We start from the raw sequence: 22,569 nt of genomic DNA on the forward strand, positions 1-22,569 counted from the left end.
ATAATATAAAAAGTATATCAAATATAACAACTTATCACGTATATGATAATTGACAAAAAAATAAAAACAATATGATACCTTATCTAGTATACTAAATATTTTGAAAATATATGATATTAAGAAAGATCATAACAAAATTAAACTACATTTGATCATATATTGTTAATATATCAATATCACATGAGTTACTATCACATGCATATCTAATGTTAGTCAAATGTTAACATTTAAGTAATGAAACATATAATTTAAGTTATGATTTGTAACATAAACTATATATGTTAAGATAATTTTTTTCTCATTTGAATTAAGTGAAAACTTGAGTGATAGAAGGTTTAGACGTTAAGATGTGAGGATGGCATATAAAGTTTCCTTAACATGTTACCAAGTAACTACACATCATCATTTAAATAATGATGTAATTACTTAAGCGATGAGATGAGAGTGTGCTTAGAATTTTGGAAATTGTTCAAATATACAATGAGTTAAGTAAGTAGATTTGTAACCACTCAAATATGACAAATAAAAAAATAAACATATTATTGGTTTCAATTGAATTTGAGTTATAATAGATGAAAACATATCAATAATAATAGATTTTATCGATAAAAATAAAAATTGAATTACAATTTTATTAATTAATACCTGAACCGATATTAATATCATTATTATTTTCTAAATAAAAGTAAACATAAGTTTTACATTTAGTCTTATTTAATATTATATATATATAGTTAGTACAATAAGCATATAGGTCTTAGTTGTATGTACATAATATGCGAGTATAATATGTTTTTCATAGCGTTGTATGTCATCTACATCATTTTCAGTTATAAAGGATAAAAGAAATACACGGCGGCTTCATTATCAAATCCGAATCTAACTGTAGTGAGATAATTTGACAATTAATCATAAAAAAAAAGAAGAAGGATGACTTCACGGTTTTTTTCTCGACGCAACTTCAAGTTTTAGTTAAATGAGGCACGACGGGATGTTAATTTAATTAACTACTGATGATATTTGTTCATTTATACAATAAAAATTATTTAGTAGTCTAATAGGACTACTTAATCTGACCACATAAAATAAAGTTCATAAATGATAAATAACTACTATAATTGTTTTTTTATATTTACATGTTACTAAAAGTAGTAAATGATTGCATTTTTTATTTATCCAAATAAAAACAGACAATAGAAATTAATAATTCACGGTATTAAGTGATATGATAGGGAATAGAACACGTGTTTGTGGCCAAGAGAGATATTTAGTCGCTTGAATTCGCATTAACCGAGTCAATATTTTGTAAGAACGTGAAACATGATACCCTAACTCGCGTTGCTCGCTCGCTGATTTGACTCGTCTCGATTGTATTTAACTTAGCCGTGGACGACCGAGTGTTCATCTCCTTCATTTCATTTCAATTCAAATCAAAACCTCATTTCTGTTAATCTAAATAATAACAATATGAAGATCCAGTGTGATGTCTGTAACGAACACCAGGCTTCTTTATTCTGCACCGCCGATGAAGCCGCCATCTGCGACGACTGCGACCACCGTGTCCACCACGCCAACAAGCTCGCCTCCAAACACCACCGCTTCTCTCTCACCCACCCCTCTGCTAAGCATTTTCCTCTCTGTGATATTTGCCAGGTACATCAACTAATAACAATTATATGTTAATTACTATAATTATTACATCGATATTGTTACTCATTATTACATGGTTTAGTTTGAGTTAACGAGTTTGCGTTGTGGTGTAGGAGAAAAGAGCTTTTGTGTTTTGTCAGCAAGATAGAGCAATTCTGTGCAAAGAGTGTGACGTGTCCATTCATTCTGTCAACGAACTCACCAAGAACCATAGCAGGTTTCTTCTCACCGGGATCAAGTTTTCTACTTCCGCCATACCTTATTCTTCTTCTTCTTCTTCATCATCATCATCATCAGCAGCAGCCAAGAAAAACCCTGTTCTCGATACTTCACTCCCACCTTCCAATCCTCCTTCAACACCCTCACGGCCTAAGCCTGGAGGAAACTTGCAAACAAATCAAGAACCTGGTTTTACTGGTAGCAGCATATCAGAGTACCTGATAAACACTATCCCAGGCATGAAGTTCGAAGATTTTCTCGATTCCCATTCAACCTTTGATTGCTCTAAGGTTAGTTTGTTCTGCTTCCAACCTTCCATCAATTAATTGCCGACCATATTTAGTAATAAAAATGTTTCTTTTTTATTTTACAATTGTTGGGGCAACTGATGTTGGTTTTATTGGATCTGCGATTAACACGTTGATGTTGAATATCAGAATGGTGATGAGATGTTGTCGGTGTTTGGTGAGGGAAACATGGTTTCGTTCTCCTCTGGTGGGATCTGGGTTCCTCAAGCGCCACCTTCTGCTGTTGCATACTGGGAACAGATGGGTGAGCAGAATGGGTACAGAGAGGGAAGGAAAGGTAGCGTCAGATCAAGTTTGGGCGATGATAATAATTTCGTAGTTCCTCAGATGAGTCCTCCCAGCAACGTTTCGAAGAAATCCAGGTTTCTTTGGTAGAAATCCAAGTTCGTGTGGCTTCGTGTGACTTGAATTTCTCTCCCCTTGCTTTATACTATAAATTTGTTTTGTTTCCTTCTTTATAATCCTCAACTACACTCTGCTAGCTGCTCCTCTCTTGAGTTATCTACATATTACTGTATCTCTTCTAAATTGTAAATACCAACGTTTCGGCAGAGCTCTCTGGGTTCAAAGTTGGAATTTTTTCCTGTTTCTGCTGCATGTTAGAAAACAACCAAGCTTTTAAAATTAGAAGTAAACGCTTATCGGATCTGGAGAAGAGTCTTAAATACATTACTCTGTTAAACATTATGAGAAATAGACTACACCACTATTATCTGGTGACAAAGATAACTTTGGTCTATGCAAAAATAGAAAGATGAAGAGTTTGTTTCCTCCATGGTCTCTAAATTAAAGAGCATCTCTTATTATTAGATATTAGGAGTTTTTTCTAAAAAAATATTTTCAAAATATACTTCAAGTGATATATATATATATATATGATGATAAAAATTGTTTAAAATACAAGTTAACTATTCCTCACAATTAAAAATATTATCTCAATAAATACTATTATACATCATAATTAAGTCTAAATAAGAAATCTAAAATAGTAAATTATTTAGAATTGTTTGATATTTGTTTCTTGGAACAGAGACAACAATTGAACTGAAAATTACTTTAAAATAGTAAAAATAGTAAGATATTTGTTTCTTTGACATTTGTTTCACATCTTCGAACGATAAAAACTGCTCATAAATGGTTCCGTTAGAGACAGACGTCCCTGAAACTTGGAAACCTAAGACTACGATGAAATCGTTGAACTTTTCGTTAAGGATAATGTGAAACTAATTCTGAAAAAAGGAAAATGTTTTATCAATAAATTTTTTAATAATTATTTTATAATTATTAATGTGATAATTTGTGATTGATTGAATTTAAAGGTACGAATTAATAAAATAGTGACATATAATTTATTATAAAAAAAAATTATTAAGAAGAATTGTTAACCCGTCGTAGTCCTGAGAAAAATAACCAATAGATATCATATCAAATTCAGTTCAATTTGGAATTACAAGTTCACCAGAGATCCGAGAATTCCACTTGCCTTAAATATTCACACCGCGTAAACAAAAGGACAACAGACTCAGGCGATATTATTTTTACTCGCTTTTACATATCAATTTTTGAAAATAATTTTTAATCTTAAAAAATGATTACTTATATATTTTGCATTTATTTTATTTAGCATATCTTTGTTGCGACATTGAAAGAGATGTAAAAGAAAATGAAAACAGAATATTGAATATTGGAGGCAGAGGAACTTTTCCAACATTTTAATATATTGAGAAGAAAGTTTAATGAATACACACGATACCTAAGTTCAAGCGTATAAGAAATTCACACCATTTTTAACTTAAAATTTAAAGTCAATAGATTTGTAGGTTTTTATCTTGATCATCCTCGTAATTTTCATTTTCGTATTGATTTGTTATTGTTGTGAGGTTTGGCTTAGACAATAAACCACACGACAGGAGTAGGTAAAACAGTTTGCGATGAAAAAACAGGATTGGTTATATCATGAACACTGCCCTATAATTTATCATCACGCTGTCAACAATTATTGTTCATGTTTGATTGGCCAACAAAGTATCAAATCTTGTCAAATCTCCTTCCCTACAAAACTAGTGGCTCCATAAAATAAAATATAAACAAATACATTATTTCAAATTGCACTGTCATATATAAATATTTTAAATTTGGAACAACACTTGTTACAGTTCGACTGAGTCATATATACGAAAAAAGATCTGCTTGGAAATTGTTTATGGCTATACTAAGAAAGTGACATTAAGAAAATGTAATAGAAAAGATAAAAGTTATAGGAAAATCCGAAGACATCCAATCTACTTTAGGGAAAAGATTTAAAAGAAGGGCTAATGGTGGTACCTTCCTAATTTTTAAATGGTCAATTTTCATCACTCCTTCGCATGATCCACCAAATACCACATTATAGTATTTAATTTCTAAATATACATTTTAAAATAAACCCCACCTTTACAATTTACTTTTTCAGAAATAAAGATTGTTAAAAACTTTATATTAATATTAAAATATTGAATAAATAGAATTTTGATAACATCAAAAAGTTATTCAACAGTAAAGAGTATTTGATAAGTGTATTCCGGTAATTAACCATTTGAAGACTTAATTCACGAATTAAAAGTTCAAAATAACAACCGCAAGATCTAAGTAATTATTATTGTATTTTTTAAAATAGTTTATGTATTATTTGTTTTACCAGAAAGAAACAAACTTAAAACATTTTTTTTTCTTGGAAAAAGTTATTCAAAGTGAAAGAGAGAGAATGACAACTATGACCTTCAAAAGAAAAAGGTACAATACAATTCACATATAATGAGTTAGATGATATTTTCTTGAATTTCATAAGATAATAAAGTAATAAAATAAAATTAGGTGAATTGGTGAACCAATCCGGCTCACCACGGGTTAACCCAAATGAACCGAGTTTAAATAAACCGGGTTTAAAATTGACCTGCATAAAAAAAATACATTTTTTTAAACTCAACCTAACTCAAACTTGTAATGAGTCGGATTGGCTTGTAGATTATAACTCTATTTTTGTATTTGAAGTTGTTTCGAGTATATTCATACGTTTTTGTACCACTAATATATTTTAAAAGTTGAGATCATCGTTGAATTGATCTAAGACGCATTCAAAATCTATTCGTCAAATAAGAAGTTTAAACCATAATATAATAACATATTTTATAAATTTTCAACATTCAAAATAAAAGAATAAAATAGAATATATTGTTTTGGTTTAAATTTCAATAATAATAACAATATTATTTAATAAACAACAAGTTTCTCTTAAAATGCATTTTACATTATTTTAAAGAACTAATAGAAAAATAAAATAAATAAATAAAATTAGAATAATACGTTAACACACTTTAAAACTGATTTTCTCTTATTTTTAACCGTTCATAGGTTGAATAAAATAAATTTTATTATTATTATTATTATTTTGTTATTATTGTTATTTTTATTTTTGTTATTATTATTATTTTTTTCGTGATTGTTATTATTGTTAAGTAAGTTTTTAGTTTGTCCTTAAAATTAAAATTAGTTTATTTAGAAATTTTGGTCTAATTTTGTAAAATTTTGAAAAGAAATTAATTTTAATTTCAATTAAAAATTAAGATACTACATATTTAAACTTTATTATTATTATTATTATATTATAATTATAATTATAATAATAATAATTATTATTGTTATTATAATAATAATAATATTGTTGTTATTATTATTAATTATGGAAGCATCAAAATTCATGGAAATTGATTATTGAAAGAACCAAATAATGGGAATCGATTCCCTCACTTCATATGCACCCGCAAAATCAATTCCATCTACACACGTGCATTCACAAAAATCGATTCCCTTTTCTATTTTTTATTTATCTAAAGAAATTCAATAAATGTTCAAATGTTTTTATTTTTTAAATAAGTGTGTCTTCATTTAAAATTTTTTTTAAGTAAACATCCCATTCATGAACATATAATCGATTCCATCCCCACACATAATCCATAGTCCATTGTCCCACATTTTCAACCTCTTCACCATCATCACAAACCATGTTTATGCAGAACCTCTTTCACAATTTCAGAGGTAAATTTTTAGTATAATTCTAATTTTATTCCCTATATATTTTTAAGTTCTCATAAATTTTAAAAATAATTTTTTATATCGTTTATTAACAATATGACAATATAAATAACGTTTTGCTCATAATGACGAAACTTAAATATACAATTTTTTTCTCAGTTATATATATATATATATATATATATATATATATAGTTTTGATGTTATGAGTAACTAAAGGTTGACATTTTACGTGTTGACTAAACTTTTGACATTATTGAGCACACGTTTCATTTCTAAATATTAATATAACATTATTTTCTAAATACATTAATATACACATATATAAATTATTTCATCACACTAATCAAACTAATTATACTCTTTTCATTTATTTCTCTTTATTTTTTTTCTATTAATTCAATTAACTACTTGGCATATTTTTCCTTTCCTTCTATTTTTTTTGTCACTCCCTTTCCATTCAAACAAACCATTATAATTATGTATTGGTAAATGAATGCATCTTTTATTGAAAAAGAAAAAGCCTAATAACTATTTTTTTTTCAGATAAAAGAAAAAAAGGTAAAGATTCCGGTTGTACAATACTATAAGAAAAGTCTCTAATATCCTAACGTGGTTGCTGACTTTACTTTGTCTTAATTAATCATGGATAGTGTGTATGGGCATGCCAACTATAATCAATAAAAAAAAAACAGGTCTTCAATATATGTAGTGGCAGGAGTATTCTTTACCCAATACAATCAAACAATCTTTGTAGGATATATATTATAAGTATTCTTCCTAAACTTTTTAAAATTTAAAAACCTATGTCCTCACCCTAGGTCACTCACCACAAACTTCAAAAAATTCCTTACTAATAAATAGCACTAATATTTGTGAAAGAACGAAAGAAAACCAAACACAAATTTTAATTAAATATGTTTTTAAGGCTTGTTAATTTATGATATTTATGCGGAAATGTTTCAAACGAGGTTTAAATGTATGTTTAAAATGTGTTTGATTCGTCATAAAAATTTAATACAATTAAATTAAAAAAAACTATATATATTTATTTTTAAAATTTGAAAATCTCAAAATTTAAAATGAAAATAAATTTTAATTTTACAATCAAAATTAATAAAATAAAAAAATATTTAATCTAATTATATAAAATATATACTTACTGGATTATATTGTTACTTGAACTTGATTCATTACTCTACTGGTACCTTCTTTTTGTAGGACTATATATAATAAGTACATTATTCAACAAATGTTAATATTTTTAAAATTTGTTTTTTATTTGTAATTTTTTTTAAAAATTAGAATCTTAAAAGTTGAGAAATTTACTGCTTATTCTGTTTTGATCTTTGGTTAAATCCATCGCAAATGTTTCTTCTATAAATAGTTATTCAAATCATTTATTATTTTTCCATGCTGGATTGTGTACCACGTTGATGGCTATTATTAAGAGTTTGTTGACATAGTTTTACGGCAGGAGGATCCGGCGACAGTGAAGGAGATGTTTAGCAGCAAGAGAGAACATCATAAGATCATGTTGATGTCGCTGTCAATCCTTGAGATTTGTGAGTTCAGAAACTATCCGCAGATTGTGAAGGGACAACAAGATCAAACACAACTTTGCCTAACAAGACCAATTCGCATGGAATGAGTAAAGCCAAGTGGTTTAATGACTATCACACGTGAGTTAACCAAAGCCTCACACAAAAAAAGTAAAGAACTTTCATTTTGTTTTAAAATAATTAAAACAATTTGGAAATTAAAATGAAATTTGCTAAATAGTATCATATTTATGGCCATACTCCAAATAAAGTTATTTAGAAAAGTTAAAATATTCATAGAAAAATGGTCATTATATGAAAAGAAAATGAGACACGGGAAATAAAAAATGTATATATTTATAAGTGATAAGAGAAAAAATGTGTAACCTGGTAAGAGAAAACGGGTTTGGTGTCTAGGTTTGGTGGCAATGAGCCTTACAGAAATTGTGACAATCATAGAAACAAGGTCCTCCACAATGAAGGGGGCATTCCAACCTCATTCCCCAGCATCGTGTTCTTCCCTTGCATTCTGCATATTCTCCCAACCTATACTCTTCCTCCTCATACACCTCTTTCTTCTTCGCTTTGTAATCATGCCCCTTCCTTCTACCATGCCCCCTACATCTCCACCCACTACCTCCATCACCACCACCACCTTCTCCTCCTCCACCACCCCAACCGCCTCCTCCTCCTCCTCCTCCACCTCCACCTCCACCTCCCCATCCACCACCTCCTCCACCACCACCTCCCCCTCCTCCACCCCCACCACCACCCCATCCTCCTCCTCCTCCTCCACCGCCTCCGCCTCCTCCATAATACAAGCTGTTCTCGACGTGAACTTTATCATTACTGTCGTATGAACTGTCGTGTTCTCCTTTTAGTTCTGCATTTATCCCTTGATTAGGGAACGTTACAAATGTCGCATTGTTGTGATCATGACTTGAAGCGTTTCCATTTTTCATATCGTCACATCTAAGCCCAACAATTGTTATCAACAGTGCAAGGATTAGACAGAGGACCCGAGAACTTGTTCTCGAGGTCTCCATCTTCCACTTCACAAACTACGCAAAACAAAATTTTGTACTACACATAAACCACAATATGACTTATATAAAGGAGCGTATGGTTGTGACAATTTTATTAGGATGTTGGATCAACAACTCAACACTGTGGGACCCCACTAACGTTGTAGTACCTCGAAAGCAGCGAAACCCGCTTGTCCCCAAACCTCTCCCACTAACGCTGCACACTGGATCCCCTTTGCCTTGTTGCTTTCCAATAATGGACTCCCACCATAATATTCTATTTAGTATGGAAAAAATTAATGTTTAATAAATTGAAAATAATTCATGTAACAATTATTAAATGTAATGTTGTAATATTCCTTAAAGTTAATTAAAGCTATGCATCATCAATGCTCTGTTAAGTATGTCTGTGTATATATATTATTTAGTTACGACTAAATGCTTGGCCTTTAAGCCTACGATTTCATAGAGCGAATCATAAAGCATAGCTTAATGGGAAAGTTGGGTTGCTGTGTATACCATCCACACCAGATATGTAATTCAAAATACAACCTTCCGCCATACACGTGAACACCGATACAAACTAAAAAATATCGATACCTTATTATAGTATTCAGGTATATCATAAATAAATGAAATGATGATATAAGCTTGAAATGAACGTCATAAACATTTGGTCCTACACTTTGCTTTAAATAAGAAACTGAGGATCATTGAGACTCAAAATGCACAGAAATCTTGACCATTCCATTTCAAGTCTCGAGCACCAATGTAATTTGGCTTAGCTACATCATGTTGGGGAAAACTAATTATTTTCCAAAATCTTCGCCTATATATCTATATTATTAATTTATTCTCAACACATATTTAAATGTTTAATTTTTTATTTTTTAAAGTCTCCACGTAACATGAAGATCGGTATTAATTAAAGACTATGATAGTCTTCCACTACCTAATAAACAACTATATTTTAGATTAAGATGCAAGCACTAATCTGTTGAATAAACAATATATATATTGCTTGTCTCCTTTCACAATAGATTAATTAGCTTGGGCAGTGTGTCAATCAAACCTGTAATGGTAAGCTTTTGTTGTCTGTTTTCTTTTGTTTACTTCCCGCCGCGATGGACAATAATGCACTGCCAGAGAGTGCTCTCCATCTGCAGCTATTTACGCATTTTTTTGTCAATTAGTGAGCAAATAGTTACCACTAATAATTTAAACGAAGCTATTTATGTCTTATTGTCCATGTAATTTTTATGTAAATATAGACATGGAAACATATTTTCAATCTTTCTTTCCACCACACCATAAAAAAAAGCACAAACTTTCTTATCCAACGTTACATCTTTAAATAGCGTTTGACCAATTTTTTAAACTTAAGTCTTAATTTAAAGTTATTTAACAATATAGAAATTTATGTTAAAATTTTCTAAGTAATATAAAGTTCTTAAATCTTGAGAATAGGATAAATAAAAAGAAAAAGTCAAAAACTTAATCATTGTAGCTTTTTGGTGAAAATATAATTCATAGTTTTTGTACATAAACAATATAGTAGACAGCTAAGACACAGGTTGTAGTTACAATTAAATGTTCTTCAGTAGCTTGTATATAAAGCTTCATTATACACTATTCCAGGTCCTAGCCACATTTTGGTAGTTTATGGTTCAGGTGTGGCCTTCCTTATAGTCTGTTTCCAAAAACTGCCAAAAAAGAAGTAAGCGTATTGCATGTGTCTATAATAGATAAAGCATAAACCTTCTATAAGATGTGTCACATTCTGAAAACAGCACAACAGTTGTCCAATTGAAGTTCCTCCAGTATCTTCTGTGTCATCTGAAGGTAGGAAGAGTGACCTTCTATAAGATGTGTCACATCGACCTGCAAAGCAACAAAAAGAAAAAATGGCACCTTCAAGCAATAAATCCTTGCAAATAAATAGTTGCATTGAGCATAAAATGGAAAATAGCTTACATTCTCAATGCCATGAACATCAACAGATTGGATTCCAGCTAATCCTTTAGAGAGTAAACTGTGCATTCAAAAAAAGATCGGAAATAAATATACGACCTTGTGGTCTTTGACTAGTGTGATTTGTAGCACGTCAAAAATTGATGGAAATCATGTATTTCCTTCCGGTTAGCACATACCTGGCACGGAAAGTTACACCTAACGTCCAGTCATTGGAAGAGTATGCATTCACAAACCTTCCGGCCACCATCTGCATGGTGGCACCATCATTAAATGCTAAACAATAAAAGTTCATGGATGGAATAATAAGAAAAATTGTTGAGAAGTTTTAGGTACCTTTCTAGCCTTCTCCCAGCTTTCGTCCGAAATTGAGATAGGTGCTCCAAGCAAAACAACCCTTTCCACTATTCCAGCTGCATAAGACAGCACGGTATGAAGAAATTATAAAGCAAACAATATGAATTTCCAATACACATGGGGGATTCCAGATTACCATTGTCTCCTTCGGAGTGAGCCAAAAATTGAAGACATTTGAAAATAACGCGGGCTCCCAGTGAAAAACCTACTAGTGTCACAGGCCTGGATCATACATAGAAAGCTACCAAATATATTACAATGAGGCAACACTATTTTCAACCTTTTGCAATTTAGATGGTGTCACCTGTTTCCTTGCAAGCCTGCCAACAGCACTTCAGAAAACACCTTACCAGCCTTGTCTGATCTGCTCCAATAAAGACAAACCGAGGCTAAATATAATGTAAAAAAAATTAAATGGTCATAATATATATGGCTCACAACAAGATACTTGTCTCCCACGGTTTATACTTCCCACGACGTTAAAATTGTTTATAGTTGCCACGACGAAGACAAATTTGACATAATGGCAACTGAAACATTGATGTCCACAACCCAATTAACAAATTTGAATTCGGATTCATACGTATCAAAGTGTAGATGTATGCAATCTTTGCTACTTTAAAAAACCATCATAGCTTTACTAAATGGATACTACGTACCAAGAAAGGCACTTACCTGTCCACTGCAATTGCCCATTTGCTGTCAATAACATCAAATGTGGTAAGTAAAGCTGTTGGCCATGCTAGGGCTGTAACTAGTGAGCTTAATACTGTCATCATGGCACCATCTTTCATCAACCGAATCGCAATCTCTACAATATTATTAATCACCGAAACCTTAAGTTTGATGTCAAATCTATTTAATCATAACTCGAACATATAAAGGGGATTCAGAGAAACTACGTGAAGTAAGCCAGTCCCGGACGGCTGTGCTCAGTGCAATCAAATTTTTAGACTCATATTGGAGCACGTACCTATACGCACAGGTTGTTAGTATAAAATATTAGAAATACTAAGAATGTAAATTCAGGAAGAGGGTGTTTGATTCCATCAGAATCATATAACATTCAGTAAAATTAATAATTCATCAGAAGAAAGTTATTTACTGAAGAGGAGCACATAAGTTCTTACAAGACTTGTGAGTATTTACATAGCCTTCCCTAGTAGGTACGCGCTTTTATGAAAATAACCAATTAAAGATTGGGAATGAAGTTTTAGGAAGAAAAAAAATAAGCAAAAAACGATGAAAAAACTTGACCAAATTATCAAATAGTGTGAGAGAAATTTTGAAGTAATTGACTTCTGCTTGGCCCACAAAAAAAAATGTATTAAAGGTGTATCTCAAGAAAAACAAAGCCACAAAGAGGAATCAAAGATAAACCTGCTTTTGACCACAGAAGAGCACATTGTAGAGGATATTTTTTTCATACCTCTCCATGTTATCATTGAGACCTTCCCAAGGTTCTACGAAATCTTTCTCCTTAAATACTTGCCCAGAAATGGAGATTCTAACTGCTAGGTGCTGAAAATTGAAAATAGAGGTTTCGCTTCAAATTTCAACAATCATATTAGGGTATTTCACAATTAACTTCAATAAGATCCTCCTGGGTTCATCAAGTCAAGCACAATACAGAGTGCCTCCTAATGAACCTACCAAGTGTTCCTGATCCAGCCAACCCTGAAACTCCTAACTGTCAGAAGTAATCAGTATAATGTGATGACATTTTGGAACTTACTCCTTGATTAGTGCCTCCAACACTTTTTAACTCAAATTCATCTAGACTTCCAATTCTTGTTGCCATCTTACTACCAGTAAGGCCAGCTCCAGCAGCTGGATTACAAAAGAAGCAAGTCACTTAGCATTAATCCATGTACATTGAAAAACTAGAAAAGTCCCTTTTGCCTCAAATAATATAGGTTGGACGTATATTTTTAGTTGTTCGATGTTGAATGATTTCACAACGTATATAAACCAAATTTAGTTTTTACACCTCCAAATGATGCAGCCACAGCCACAGATCCAGCAGCAGATCCTGTAGCAGTTGCGGCAGCTGCAAATCCACTAGCTCCGATGGCAGGAACAAGACCTCCTAGCGCAGGAGCCAAAGCACCCAATCCATGGGCAATTGCCGGGGCAGCCAAGCCTGTCAAAGCATTTCAATGATTAAAATATTGCTATTATCTCACCTTACTTTGAGTTAGAAATGCAGTATCGGATACATGCCACCAGTTACAGCCATTAAGGCTCCTCCAGTTACAGCAGCTGCTCCTATGATACTTCCACGCTTCCATTTATCCAGGCTAGTTTCTGAACCTACAGATTCTTCTTCCTTAGCACCTTCTTTACTCGCTGAATTTATTATAGAAAAAGCAACCATAGCCTCCATTGCTTCCTGCAAAATATCACGAAGAAGGTAGACTTTCAGAGATTCGGAGCTGCCGGAAAACCAGCAAAGCATTGAGACATTCGAACATATACATCACATTATTAAAGAAAGAACTTTGTTTTGTGAAATTCACACATCACAAACATAACATACAAGATTCACATGTCACAAACGTAACATACAAATTATAATACCATATGGTGTTTGAAATGCAGGCTAATGTTCCAAGCACACAGACCATTTCAATCCATTCGACACCAAGCCATACAGAAAGCAACCGCAGAGCCACACGGTGACGAGCATCGTAGCCCTGCCTTGACTTGTCAGTGTCTGCCACACAAGCCGCAACTAGTGTGTACAGAACTGACACTTTCTTCTGGTAACCAATAAGGGTTGCCTCCTCTAAAGATTGTTCAAACGTTGCGATTTCTAGTGTACCAGAAGCTTTTTTCTTTTCAGACAGCATAGCTGAGCTCTCCATACTGTCACACATATCATCTTGGTTCCCAGTTTTCTGCCCACTTGGACAATGGGTAGTAGAAGTATCATTCAAGCTCAAAGCCGAGGCATCAACAGCTTTGGTCAACTCAGCTTCTTTCTTTGATTCACCACCTTCCTCTGACAGTAATGTCAACAACTGGAATGAAGCAACCATCATTTTATTGTTATATTTTAATTTTAACAAGAAAGAAAAGAAGCGATAAGTAAGCCATGAAACATTTCTAATCCACAATATAGAAAATGAAAATGAAGGGAATGAACAACATACAGATCCAAGGTGATGTCTGAATTGAGAAGAGGAACAGGCAGTTTCCTTTATGCCCTGCCAGGAGTCCTCATCCACTTCAAGGAACCTGACAATTTTTATCATCATATTGTTATTACGAGTTTAATCCTGATACCACTCACACTTCTAATACGATATTTGGTAATTATTAAAAAAATCAATCATCATACACATAAATGCCAACAACCTATAATTTGATCAAACTATAACTTTTTAAAACTCTCCCTCGATTCTAATTAAGATGAATTCTTATAAATGGGTTCTTAATTTAATTCCAACAAGTATAGAAAGAAACTCGTAACAGAACAAAACAGAATTAAAGATTATATATATATCAAGAACAACCTGATAAGTTTAAGTTTTAAGAAGAATCAGAATTGACAAATAGAATAACCTATATATTCAATTATCATCTTACAACACAGAATCAAGACCCGTATATTACAACATTGATTTCCTTGTGTTTATTTATGAATACCTAAAAATTGGGCCGAGCAAATGAGAGTTCTGGTTAAACCAGACTTCCGGGTCTTGAGTTTGAGAGTCGAGAGAAGTAGCCTTTGTTAGACGAATCTGAGAGTGGTGAAGTGCGAGAGCGAACAGAGAAGCTGCTGTGTGTCTACAAGTAGGTGACAAGATCGAGGTTCTTTCTTTCATCGTTTAAAACCAATGGATACCAAGGCGTGAATTGAACTGAAATGTGGATGCAATAATTACAATCTATCGTCTCCCTACTACTTCAAACACAAGAAAAAGAAACATGCAGTTTTTTTTAGATCAAAATGTAGACCTCACTGTTGCGATTTCCTTCACTTTTTCAAACTTCAGAATCGCTTCTGGCTTAGACGAATGAATGATAGGAAGGTGCTATTTCCTCTCGCACTAGCGGGAAACCATGTTGCTCGCCGTAACTGGAGCACGCTATCACCACCCGAAGGAAGGGCCCTCCTCTATTTCATTTTTCTTAAAAAATTATAATTTTTTTATTTTAAAAATAGTTTCTTTATAATTCTATTAAAATGACAATTATATTCTTTATCATTCTAATTACCACATTCATCTTTTTCGAGGGAAATTAGCTCTTAAATTAGAAGTTCTTAATTCCAAAAAAAAAGAAACTTTTCCGTTATCTAATTCAATCTACATATACTCTTACACAGTCACATTACACAGATAACATCATATTATAGTTTCCACACTAAAAAATAAGTAATAATTTATTTTGAACAGTAGAATTTTGAGAAAACAAAGAGATTCTGAAGATAACGATGACTATATACATGATGCATCATGGTAATTTCTGTTTATGTTGCGGATGAGGAATGGGAGCACCGTGACCTATTCCCCAATAACCAGTAGAAGGGTTCCAAATACCATAATCGTCTGCATCATAAAATCCATCACCTTCATCCATGTCATTGAGCTGTTCCGGTGTTGAAGATGATGATATCAGTGTTGTTGAGGACGTAGATATTATTGCATACATTCCTATCGTCACAACCACTACTATCTTAATCAACTTCAACAATATTTTAGAGGTCATGATTTTCGTTTGAATCATTGTTCTGTCCCACACAATTTCACTCATTTAACTGCTAAATGTAGTTTTTGCGTCACTCTAACAAAGTCTCATATTATAATGCTAATTTCTATCTGCGATAATTATAATTTTTAGTTCACGATTTTTCTTCTATTTTTTCTATTCTATTTGTTTTCTTAAAACTATATATCATATATTATAGGCATTATAATGTTATAGTAAAATTGTTATTTACATTAAAAAATTATGTGTATTTTAGATTTTTATACATATTCAAATTCAGGGATAATATTTTTTTACCTTTTTTTTATAGTTTTTCTATCATTTTCGTGTAGTTTATACATTTGTGTTTACTCAAATGCATTCTGACTTTCTTTTCTGCTTTTCTCGTTCATTTTCATGTTTTCTTTTACTCGTACAAATAAATAAATGTTAAAACTTCATGTTATCGATTAAATAATACTAAAACCTTAAAAAATCTGAATCCAATACTAACATATTACTATCATGTTCAAATGTAACATATATAAAAGAAATTACAAGATCTTAAGACAAATATTATTTGTTTGTCTTAAAATAGATGCTATAAATTAATAATAATAACTTCAATTTATTTAAGAGTGAGATAAAATAAACATACTTAGATTAAAATAAAAACATATATAAGGGGCTCAAAATATACTTAAATTTTTTAGAAACTATTATCCCTTGACAAAATTCTTTTGCTCACACTAAATGAATGATATATCATGATTCTTACATGTTCTTGCTATCCTTGCATGCTCGTGGTAGTAATCAGCTTATGAATAACTAATATGTTTAATATGTTTTTTGGATGTTAGGGAGTAAATGCAACAACTAATATGCTTTCTGATTTAGTGAGGAAGCTTGATGATTATTTTGAGAGTTAAAGTTGTAAAACATTCACATGCACTCCAATTTAAAAATAACATAATTATATTCAAACTACATGGTAAGGGTGAAATGAAAAAAAAAAGAAGTATCTGTGGTGTAATAATGCGAATAATTTAACATTTTAATAAATTGTACGAAATTATTAAATTATAAGTATTAGCTATATTAAATACATATAAAATTAAGATTAGGTCGCGTTGTCTTTATTGATGTATTTTGACAATTTAAATAATAATAATAATTGATGTAAAATAAGGTTGATTAAAATTGAAAACCTTAAAATTTCACTTTATCTTAAAATGTAAAATATATCCACGTGATATAAAATAAATAAGTGTTTGATTTGTCAAGAGAAGTGACATGTCGTAATATACTCTTAAGATAATTTTAATTTAATAAGAACTCAACTTTATAATTCAAGAGTGATAGTTATATCCTTGTAAATATTAATAAAAGCTGCGGTTTTTTCAGTAGATACGGTATAACAAACTATTTTTTATGTAAGACGTATTAAAATAATTATTGTGGAATAGAAGTATTAAATTATTATAATGTTATTTTTTATTTAGTTATCTGATATCTAAGTTATCTTCAAATAATTGTGTGATTATAATGTAAAATTGATTAGGTTGGGCCAATAAAAGTGGCTCATGGAGTTCTTAATTCAGAATAATAGATTTGCAAGTTAATTATTTGATTTTATTTCTTACGAAGTCATTTTAGTTTATTAATGATAAAAGTTAATAAAACGTATATTATAAATAATATAATATCATTTTTTGGTAATAGAAAGCAATTAAAATCAATTAAAATCCCCATAACTTACACGAAGAGAAACAGTGTAGGGACTGAGGAGTGTTCTCTCTTTCTCTACGTGCGACGACGGAAGGCGGTCTGTAGACGGCGGGTGATTCAGAAGAAGGAAAGAACCAGTGCGGGGCAACAGAAGAAGAGTGAAACCCTAATCTCTAATCAGTAAGTTTTCTTCACTCTCGCACACCAAACCACCATTGTTTAGAGTTTTAAAAAATCTTCTCTTGGAACTCGCCAATTCGATTGCAAAATCGCGAGTTTAGCCGAGTTCAACTATTCTACCGACTTTATATCAAAATTGAGCTTGTTTATGAGTTGGCTTATGTGTAGAAACGTAAACTCGTACTAGTTAACGAGTTAACTCGCAAGATAATCATGAGTTAAACTATTAAAACAATTACTCACAGAAACAGAACTGAAAATTGGAAATTACTGAATGCTTATGAAACTGAAACAAAAATCTAGGATTAATTACTACTAAAATTTTAACAGAATTGAAAGAGATAGGGTAAGAAAGATAGAACCAGGAAAGAACTGCAGCTATTAATACGTGGATGATGTGAGAACTGATATTAGTGCAGCAGACATGCTGCTTAGTAAAAAAAAATAATTAGATTTTCCAGCATCGATTTCACACCTTCTTCAATGAAATCTGCACCATTCAGTGAGCATTTGCAATCATCAAGGTTTATCAATTATTCATGTATGAATGAAGCTTATTTGTGATATTCACAAGGATGAATTTTATTGTGTGTTAAGTGGAAAAACTAAAAAAAATGTTCAGCACACCGAAATTTACGTCCAAATCAACTTATTACAAAGAAAATTTCCTAAGTTCATGATATACACAATGGACTTTGAACTTCAGCATGTAATCTTCAATTTGTTCCAGACTCTGGGTTCACCAATGGTTGAGCTGGAAGAGCACTTGATCTTTGTTGTACCAGTTCATTCACAGTTGAAGCTAGCTGTCCTATTTGAGTCTGCAAATCCTGGATAGTTGCTTCGATGGAGGGATCAATTCTGCTGTTTTGTTGTTGTGCCACGTATCCTTGTGGCCTATCAAAAGCTGAGTATTAGGTGTAGGCTTAGGTACAGCTATGGTATTCTGGAAATACTGTGCGTGTGGTAGAGATGGATCTGCTGGAATGTAGTTTTGGTTAGGGATCCATCTCGGGTTGCCTTGCTGCTGATTCCCCTGCTGATTCTGGAAAATTCCAGCCACTAGTTGTGCATCCAAATTGGCTACATCTTGCAGCTGTGGGCGTTGGTCCGTGAAATGGTCATCTGCAGCACATAATCCGCAATGTTTAACTACACCATTAACCTACTGATTCAAGGCCATCTGCCCCATCATTGTAATTGTTGAATATAGTAAAAAACTATATATGGGATTAATCTCTCTTGTGTTGAATATACACATATGGTCCTCTGTTTATAATAGAAGAAATATGGGCTAAGCCTAAAATACAAATAAGAAATAATAACAAACAAACTAAAGATAAAAGATAAATATAAAATAAAGATAATATATCTAACACTCCCCCTCAAGCTAGTGCATACAAATCGTATGTACCAAGCTTGTTACTAATATAATCCATAAAGACTTAGTGAAAATATATGTTTTTGCACTCGAGTGACACCAAATTGCTAATGATTTGCAAGACGAGATAAAAGACGAAATACCAACACAAAAGGCTCCCCCTGAGCAACAAATTTGGGAGGTTGCTCCATGTAAATCTCTTCTTGCAAATCATCGTTGAGGAATGCCACCAGTGGATAAAGAGGTAATTGTTGGAAAGCCACCACGGGTATAAATAAACTAACAAAAATCATCTTTTTTCATGGGAAAAAAACATATATGAACGGGTCAAACGCAATGGTGACGAAAGAGAGGCCAGAAAAGACAGTAGCGGAAGAAGCTATGGATGAACAGGAGAGAGAAACTATAAAAATAAAAGATTCTCCAATCAAGGCACCTGAAAAAGGAAAAAGAGCAACCTCGATGCTCCAGATAGCGGCCTGAGAGGAGACGGGACGTGCAACAACACACGATGAATGTGATCTCGACGCTCTAAATTATTACTAGACATGTCACCATGCACGACGGAAAAGGAAGCAAATCCATATCTTCAAAAGACCCTGAGAGCGCGTAGGAGCTTCGATGAAGGCGTCGTTAATGACATGGTGGTTGCCTGACCGAGACGATCAAAACCATGTGATCATCGATAGAAACTTGAACTCCGACAATAGCGGTAGACGACAGCGCCGCCGCCGGTAGTATATGGCTCCACCGCTCGTAGCAGTATATGGCGCCACCGCCAGCAGCGGTGGATGTAGTGACAGAGACACCAGTAACTTTTTTCTCAAAATAACTTGGCTCTAGATACCATGTTGAATATAGTGAAAAACTATATATGGGATTAATCTCCCTTGTGTTGAATATACACATATGGTCCTCTATTTATAATAGAAGAAATATGGACTAAGCCTAAACTACAAATAAGAAATAATAACAAACAAACTAAAGATAAAAGATAAATATAAAATAAAGATAATATATCTAACAGTAATCAATTCCAAAGTTTTGTTGCCTATCTTCATATTATCTTCAGTCAACAAATTTTGTCCTTGAATAGCATTTACTTCAAGCTCATGAACTCCCCTGATGGTACTTCCCCTAATGATGAACTGCTGGCTGTTTTCAGCTATGTTAGAAATCAAGTAACGGCCTGCAGCTGGTGTCTTATCCATGAACACCCCTCCACTAGCAGCATCAAGCAAATTCCTGTCAGCCAAGGTCAATCCTTCGCAAAAGTATTGTAGTAAGAGCTGTTCACTAATTTGATGATTAGGACAGGTTGCACACAACTTGTTAAAACGTTCCTAATACTCCGAGAGGCTCTCTCCTTGTGATTGCTTAATTCCACTGATTTCCTTTCTAAGATGCTGTCCTAGATGTTGGAAAGAGCTTCTCCGGAAATTTTCTCTTCATTTCTACCCATCCAGCTATGGGCTTTAGTTGAGAGAACAACAATGTTTTGGCTGCATTACATAGAGAGAAGGGAAATTCGTTCATTCGAACCACTTCTTCAGAAATGTTGGCCGGTTTCATGGTTGAGCATACAATGATGAACTCCATCGGGTGTTTATGCAGATCCTCTCCAATCATTCCATGAAACTTTGGTAATGATTGAATCAGTCCAGATCTCAATTCGAAGCTAGCTGCTCCTTTATTCTGAGGAATCTGAATACACAAGGGTTGGTAACGAATATCCTATTGGCAAGCTCCTTCAATGTTCTTTCCTGCTGTCAAGCCATCTCCTCACAGCTATCAATTCTTGTTTCAGAAGGTGCAGTGAACTCTAAGTTCCTCTGATTCAGCTTAGCCTTTTTCAACAATCGCAAAGTTCTGTCAATCTCAGCGTCAAATTGGAACAATAGACCTGATTTCGACCTTGTCATGCATTCTTAAGCTCAAAATAAACTGGTTAGCTCACACAAAAATACAGAGCAGCAGCAAAAAGAGAAAAATCATCATTTCTAAAATTTATAATCTTCAAACACACAACACTAACTCAAAAATCACTCAAATTTTTCTGTCAATCTCAGCGTCAAATTGGAACAATTGACCTGATTTCGACCTTGTCATGCATTCTTGAGCTCAAAATAAACTGGTTAGCTCACACAAAAATACAGAGCAGCAGTAAAAAGAGAAAAATCATCATTTCTAAAATTTATAATCTTCAAACACACAACACACTAACTCAAAAATCACTCAAATTTTGCCTCTCCCCAGCAATGACGCCATTTGATAAACTCTTTTGTCACTAAGAATTTATGCAACATCGATTTCCTCACTTCTATAGTATGGTGTGAAACCAAAGATCAATCCTAGGAGAGACAAACTTGCTTTTTGCCTTTGAGTGTGTGCGTATGCAAATTGGAGGAAATCTAATTATACTAATCTAAACAAACTAAAATCAACCTAAAAAGAATACAAATCGTGTTAAGAGAACCTAAATGTAACTCTGATTAAATTCTTAAGTCAGAAAAACTAAGAAAACTATGAACTAGGTGTACTCAACTTCAACTTTCCTAAATGCACTAGAATGGAGTTTTTCACAATGTAGCTATCCTAACCTAACCTATATGCTTAAATTAACTCAATTACACTACTTAAACTAGATACAAACCTATATGTCCAAGGAATGATTGAAGTCTTATAAGAATATCTAGTGATTTTGTGAGAGGAAACGAGTTATTTAATATTTTGCTGGGTATAGTATTTGTCTTATAATTACCTATTTCCAGAAATATCATTCCGGAATATCTTGTTCCTGAGTACTTAACATTCTTCATCAAAACAAATGCAACAATTTTCGTTCCCTGACAATTTTAGGCAACTTATTTGCTTTGGAATAGATGGAGGCCAAATTTTTTCGCTTTCTCAAGATTGTGGGTGTTGGATACAAAGCCAGAGCTGAAGCTGCAGGTCGTCTATTGTATCTCAAATTGGGGTACAGCCATGAGGTGGAATTAGCTGTCCCTCCTGCTGTCCGAGTTTTTTGCTTCAAGAACAATGTAATTTGCTGTACAGGAATTGACAAACAAAGAGTGCACCAGTTTGCAGCCACTGTTCGGACCTGTAAGCCTCCTGAAGTTTACAAAGGCAAGGGTATAATGTATGTTGATGAAGTTATCAAGAAAAAACAAGGAAAGAAGTCTAAATAGTCATATAATCTTTAGGTGATTTCGTGAAGTCTAGACTGAGATGTACATTGGCTACACTCTGTCTGCACAAATTGCTATGATTAGCTCTAGCCTTCAAACAATTTTAGTGTTGGAATCCTTGAACATTATGGTAATCATTTATTTGCTTTGAAATAACTATAATTTCTTGTTTCAGTAGGATTGATATGTACTTTTAGAGTTTATCTTACTTTGCTGAGACATTTTGTCTAAGAATATAATATTATTTTGAAA

General features: G+C 32.7%; 4 protein-coding genes across 7 annotated transcripts; 2 read left to right on the forward strand and 2 right to left on the reverse strand.

Annotated features, from left to right (window-relative positions):
* Nucleotides 1-1,282: 1,282 nt before the first annotated feature.
* Nucleotides 1,283-2,947, forward strand: LOC108342549 (B-box zinc finger protein 21). The gene is made up of 3 exons (XM_017580340.2): nucleotides 1,283-1,653; nucleotides 1,764-2,159; nucleotides 2,307-2,947. Exons 1-3 carry the CDS (start codon nucleotides 1,468-1,470, stop codon nucleotides 2,550-2,552), a joined length of 828 nt encoding a protein of 275 aa, XP_017435829.1. The 5' UTR covers nucleotides 1,283-1,467; the 3' UTR covers nucleotides 2,553-2,947.
* Nucleotides 2,948-8,116: 5,169 nt separating this feature from the next.
* On the reverse strand, nucleotides 8,117-9,955 carry LOC108341292 (cold and drought-regulated protein CORA). The gene is made up of 2 exons (XM_052876051.1): nucleotides 9,887-9,955; nucleotides 8,117-9,091 (listed from the first exon to the last, which is right to left on the reverse strand). Exon 2 carries the CDS (start codon nucleotides 8,833-8,835, stop codon nucleotides 8,203-8,205), a length of 633 nt encoding a protein of 210 aa, XP_052732011.1. The 5' UTR covers nucleotides 8,836-9,091; nucleotides 9,887-9,955; the 3' UTR covers nucleotides 8,117-8,202.
* LOC108341237 (uncharacterized) lies at nucleotides 9,848-15,295 on the reverse strand. 3 transcript variants are annotated; one of them, XM_017578928.2, is made up of 17 exons: nucleotides 15,106-15,295; nucleotides 14,794-15,008; nucleotides 14,298-14,382; nucleotides 13,767-14,165; nucleotides 13,366-13,534; nucleotides 13,133-13,285; nucleotides 12,878-12,972; nucleotides 12,572-12,663; nucleotides 12,045-12,115; nucleotides 11,818-11,953; nucleotides 11,447-11,506; nucleotides 11,279-11,364; nucleotides 11,122-11,198; nucleotides 10,965-11,035; nucleotides 10,789-10,846; nucleotides 10,573-10,695; nucleotides 9,848-9,980 (listed from the first exon to the last, which is right to left on the reverse strand). In XM_017578928.2, the coding sequence occupies exons 2-16, from the start codon at nucleotides 14,970-14,972 to the stop codon at nucleotides 10,588-10,590; spliced, it is 1,839 nt and encodes a 612-aa protein (XP_017434417.2). In that variant the 5' UTR covers nucleotides 14,973-15,008; nucleotides 15,106-15,295; the 3' UTR covers nucleotides 9,848-9,980; nucleotides 10,573-10,587. The 3 variants fall into 3 exon arrangements, with proteins under 3 accessions (XP_017434417.2, XP_017434418.2, XP_017434416.2); XM_017578929.2 differs by having other exon boundaries at nucleotides 9,889-9,974; XM_017578927.2 differs by lacking the exon at nucleotides 9,848-9,980 and having other exon boundaries at nucleotides 10,318-10,695; nucleotides 15,106-15,294.
* Nucleotides 15,296-17,579: 2,284 nt separating this feature from the next.
* LOC128196138 (60S ribosomal protein L6, mitochondrial-like) lies at nucleotides 17,580-22,569 on the forward strand. Of its 2 annotated transcripts, none has more exons than XM_052876053.1 (2): nucleotides 17,580-17,745; nucleotides 21,986-22,569. In XM_052876053.1, the coding sequence occupies exon 2, from the start codon at nucleotides 22,009-22,011 to the stop codon at nucleotides 22,315-22,317; it is 309 nt and encodes a 102-aa protein (XP_052732013.1). In that variant the 5' UTR covers nucleotides 17,580-17,745; nucleotides 21,986-22,008; the 3' UTR covers nucleotides 22,318-22,569. The 2 variants fall into 2 exon arrangements, with proteins under 2 accessions (XP_052732013.1, XP_052732012.1); XM_052876052.1 differs by having other exon boundaries at nucleotides 17,581-17,745; nucleotides 22,009-22,569.

Source organism: Vigna angularis, chromosome 4 (genome assembly GCF_016808095.1).
Source record: "Vigna angularis cultivar LongXiaoDou No.4 chromosome 4, ASM1680809v1, whole genome shotgun sequence".
Taxonomy (NCBI): Eukaryota; Viridiplantae; Streptophyta; class Magnoliopsida; order Fabales; family Fabaceae; genus Vigna; species Vigna angularis.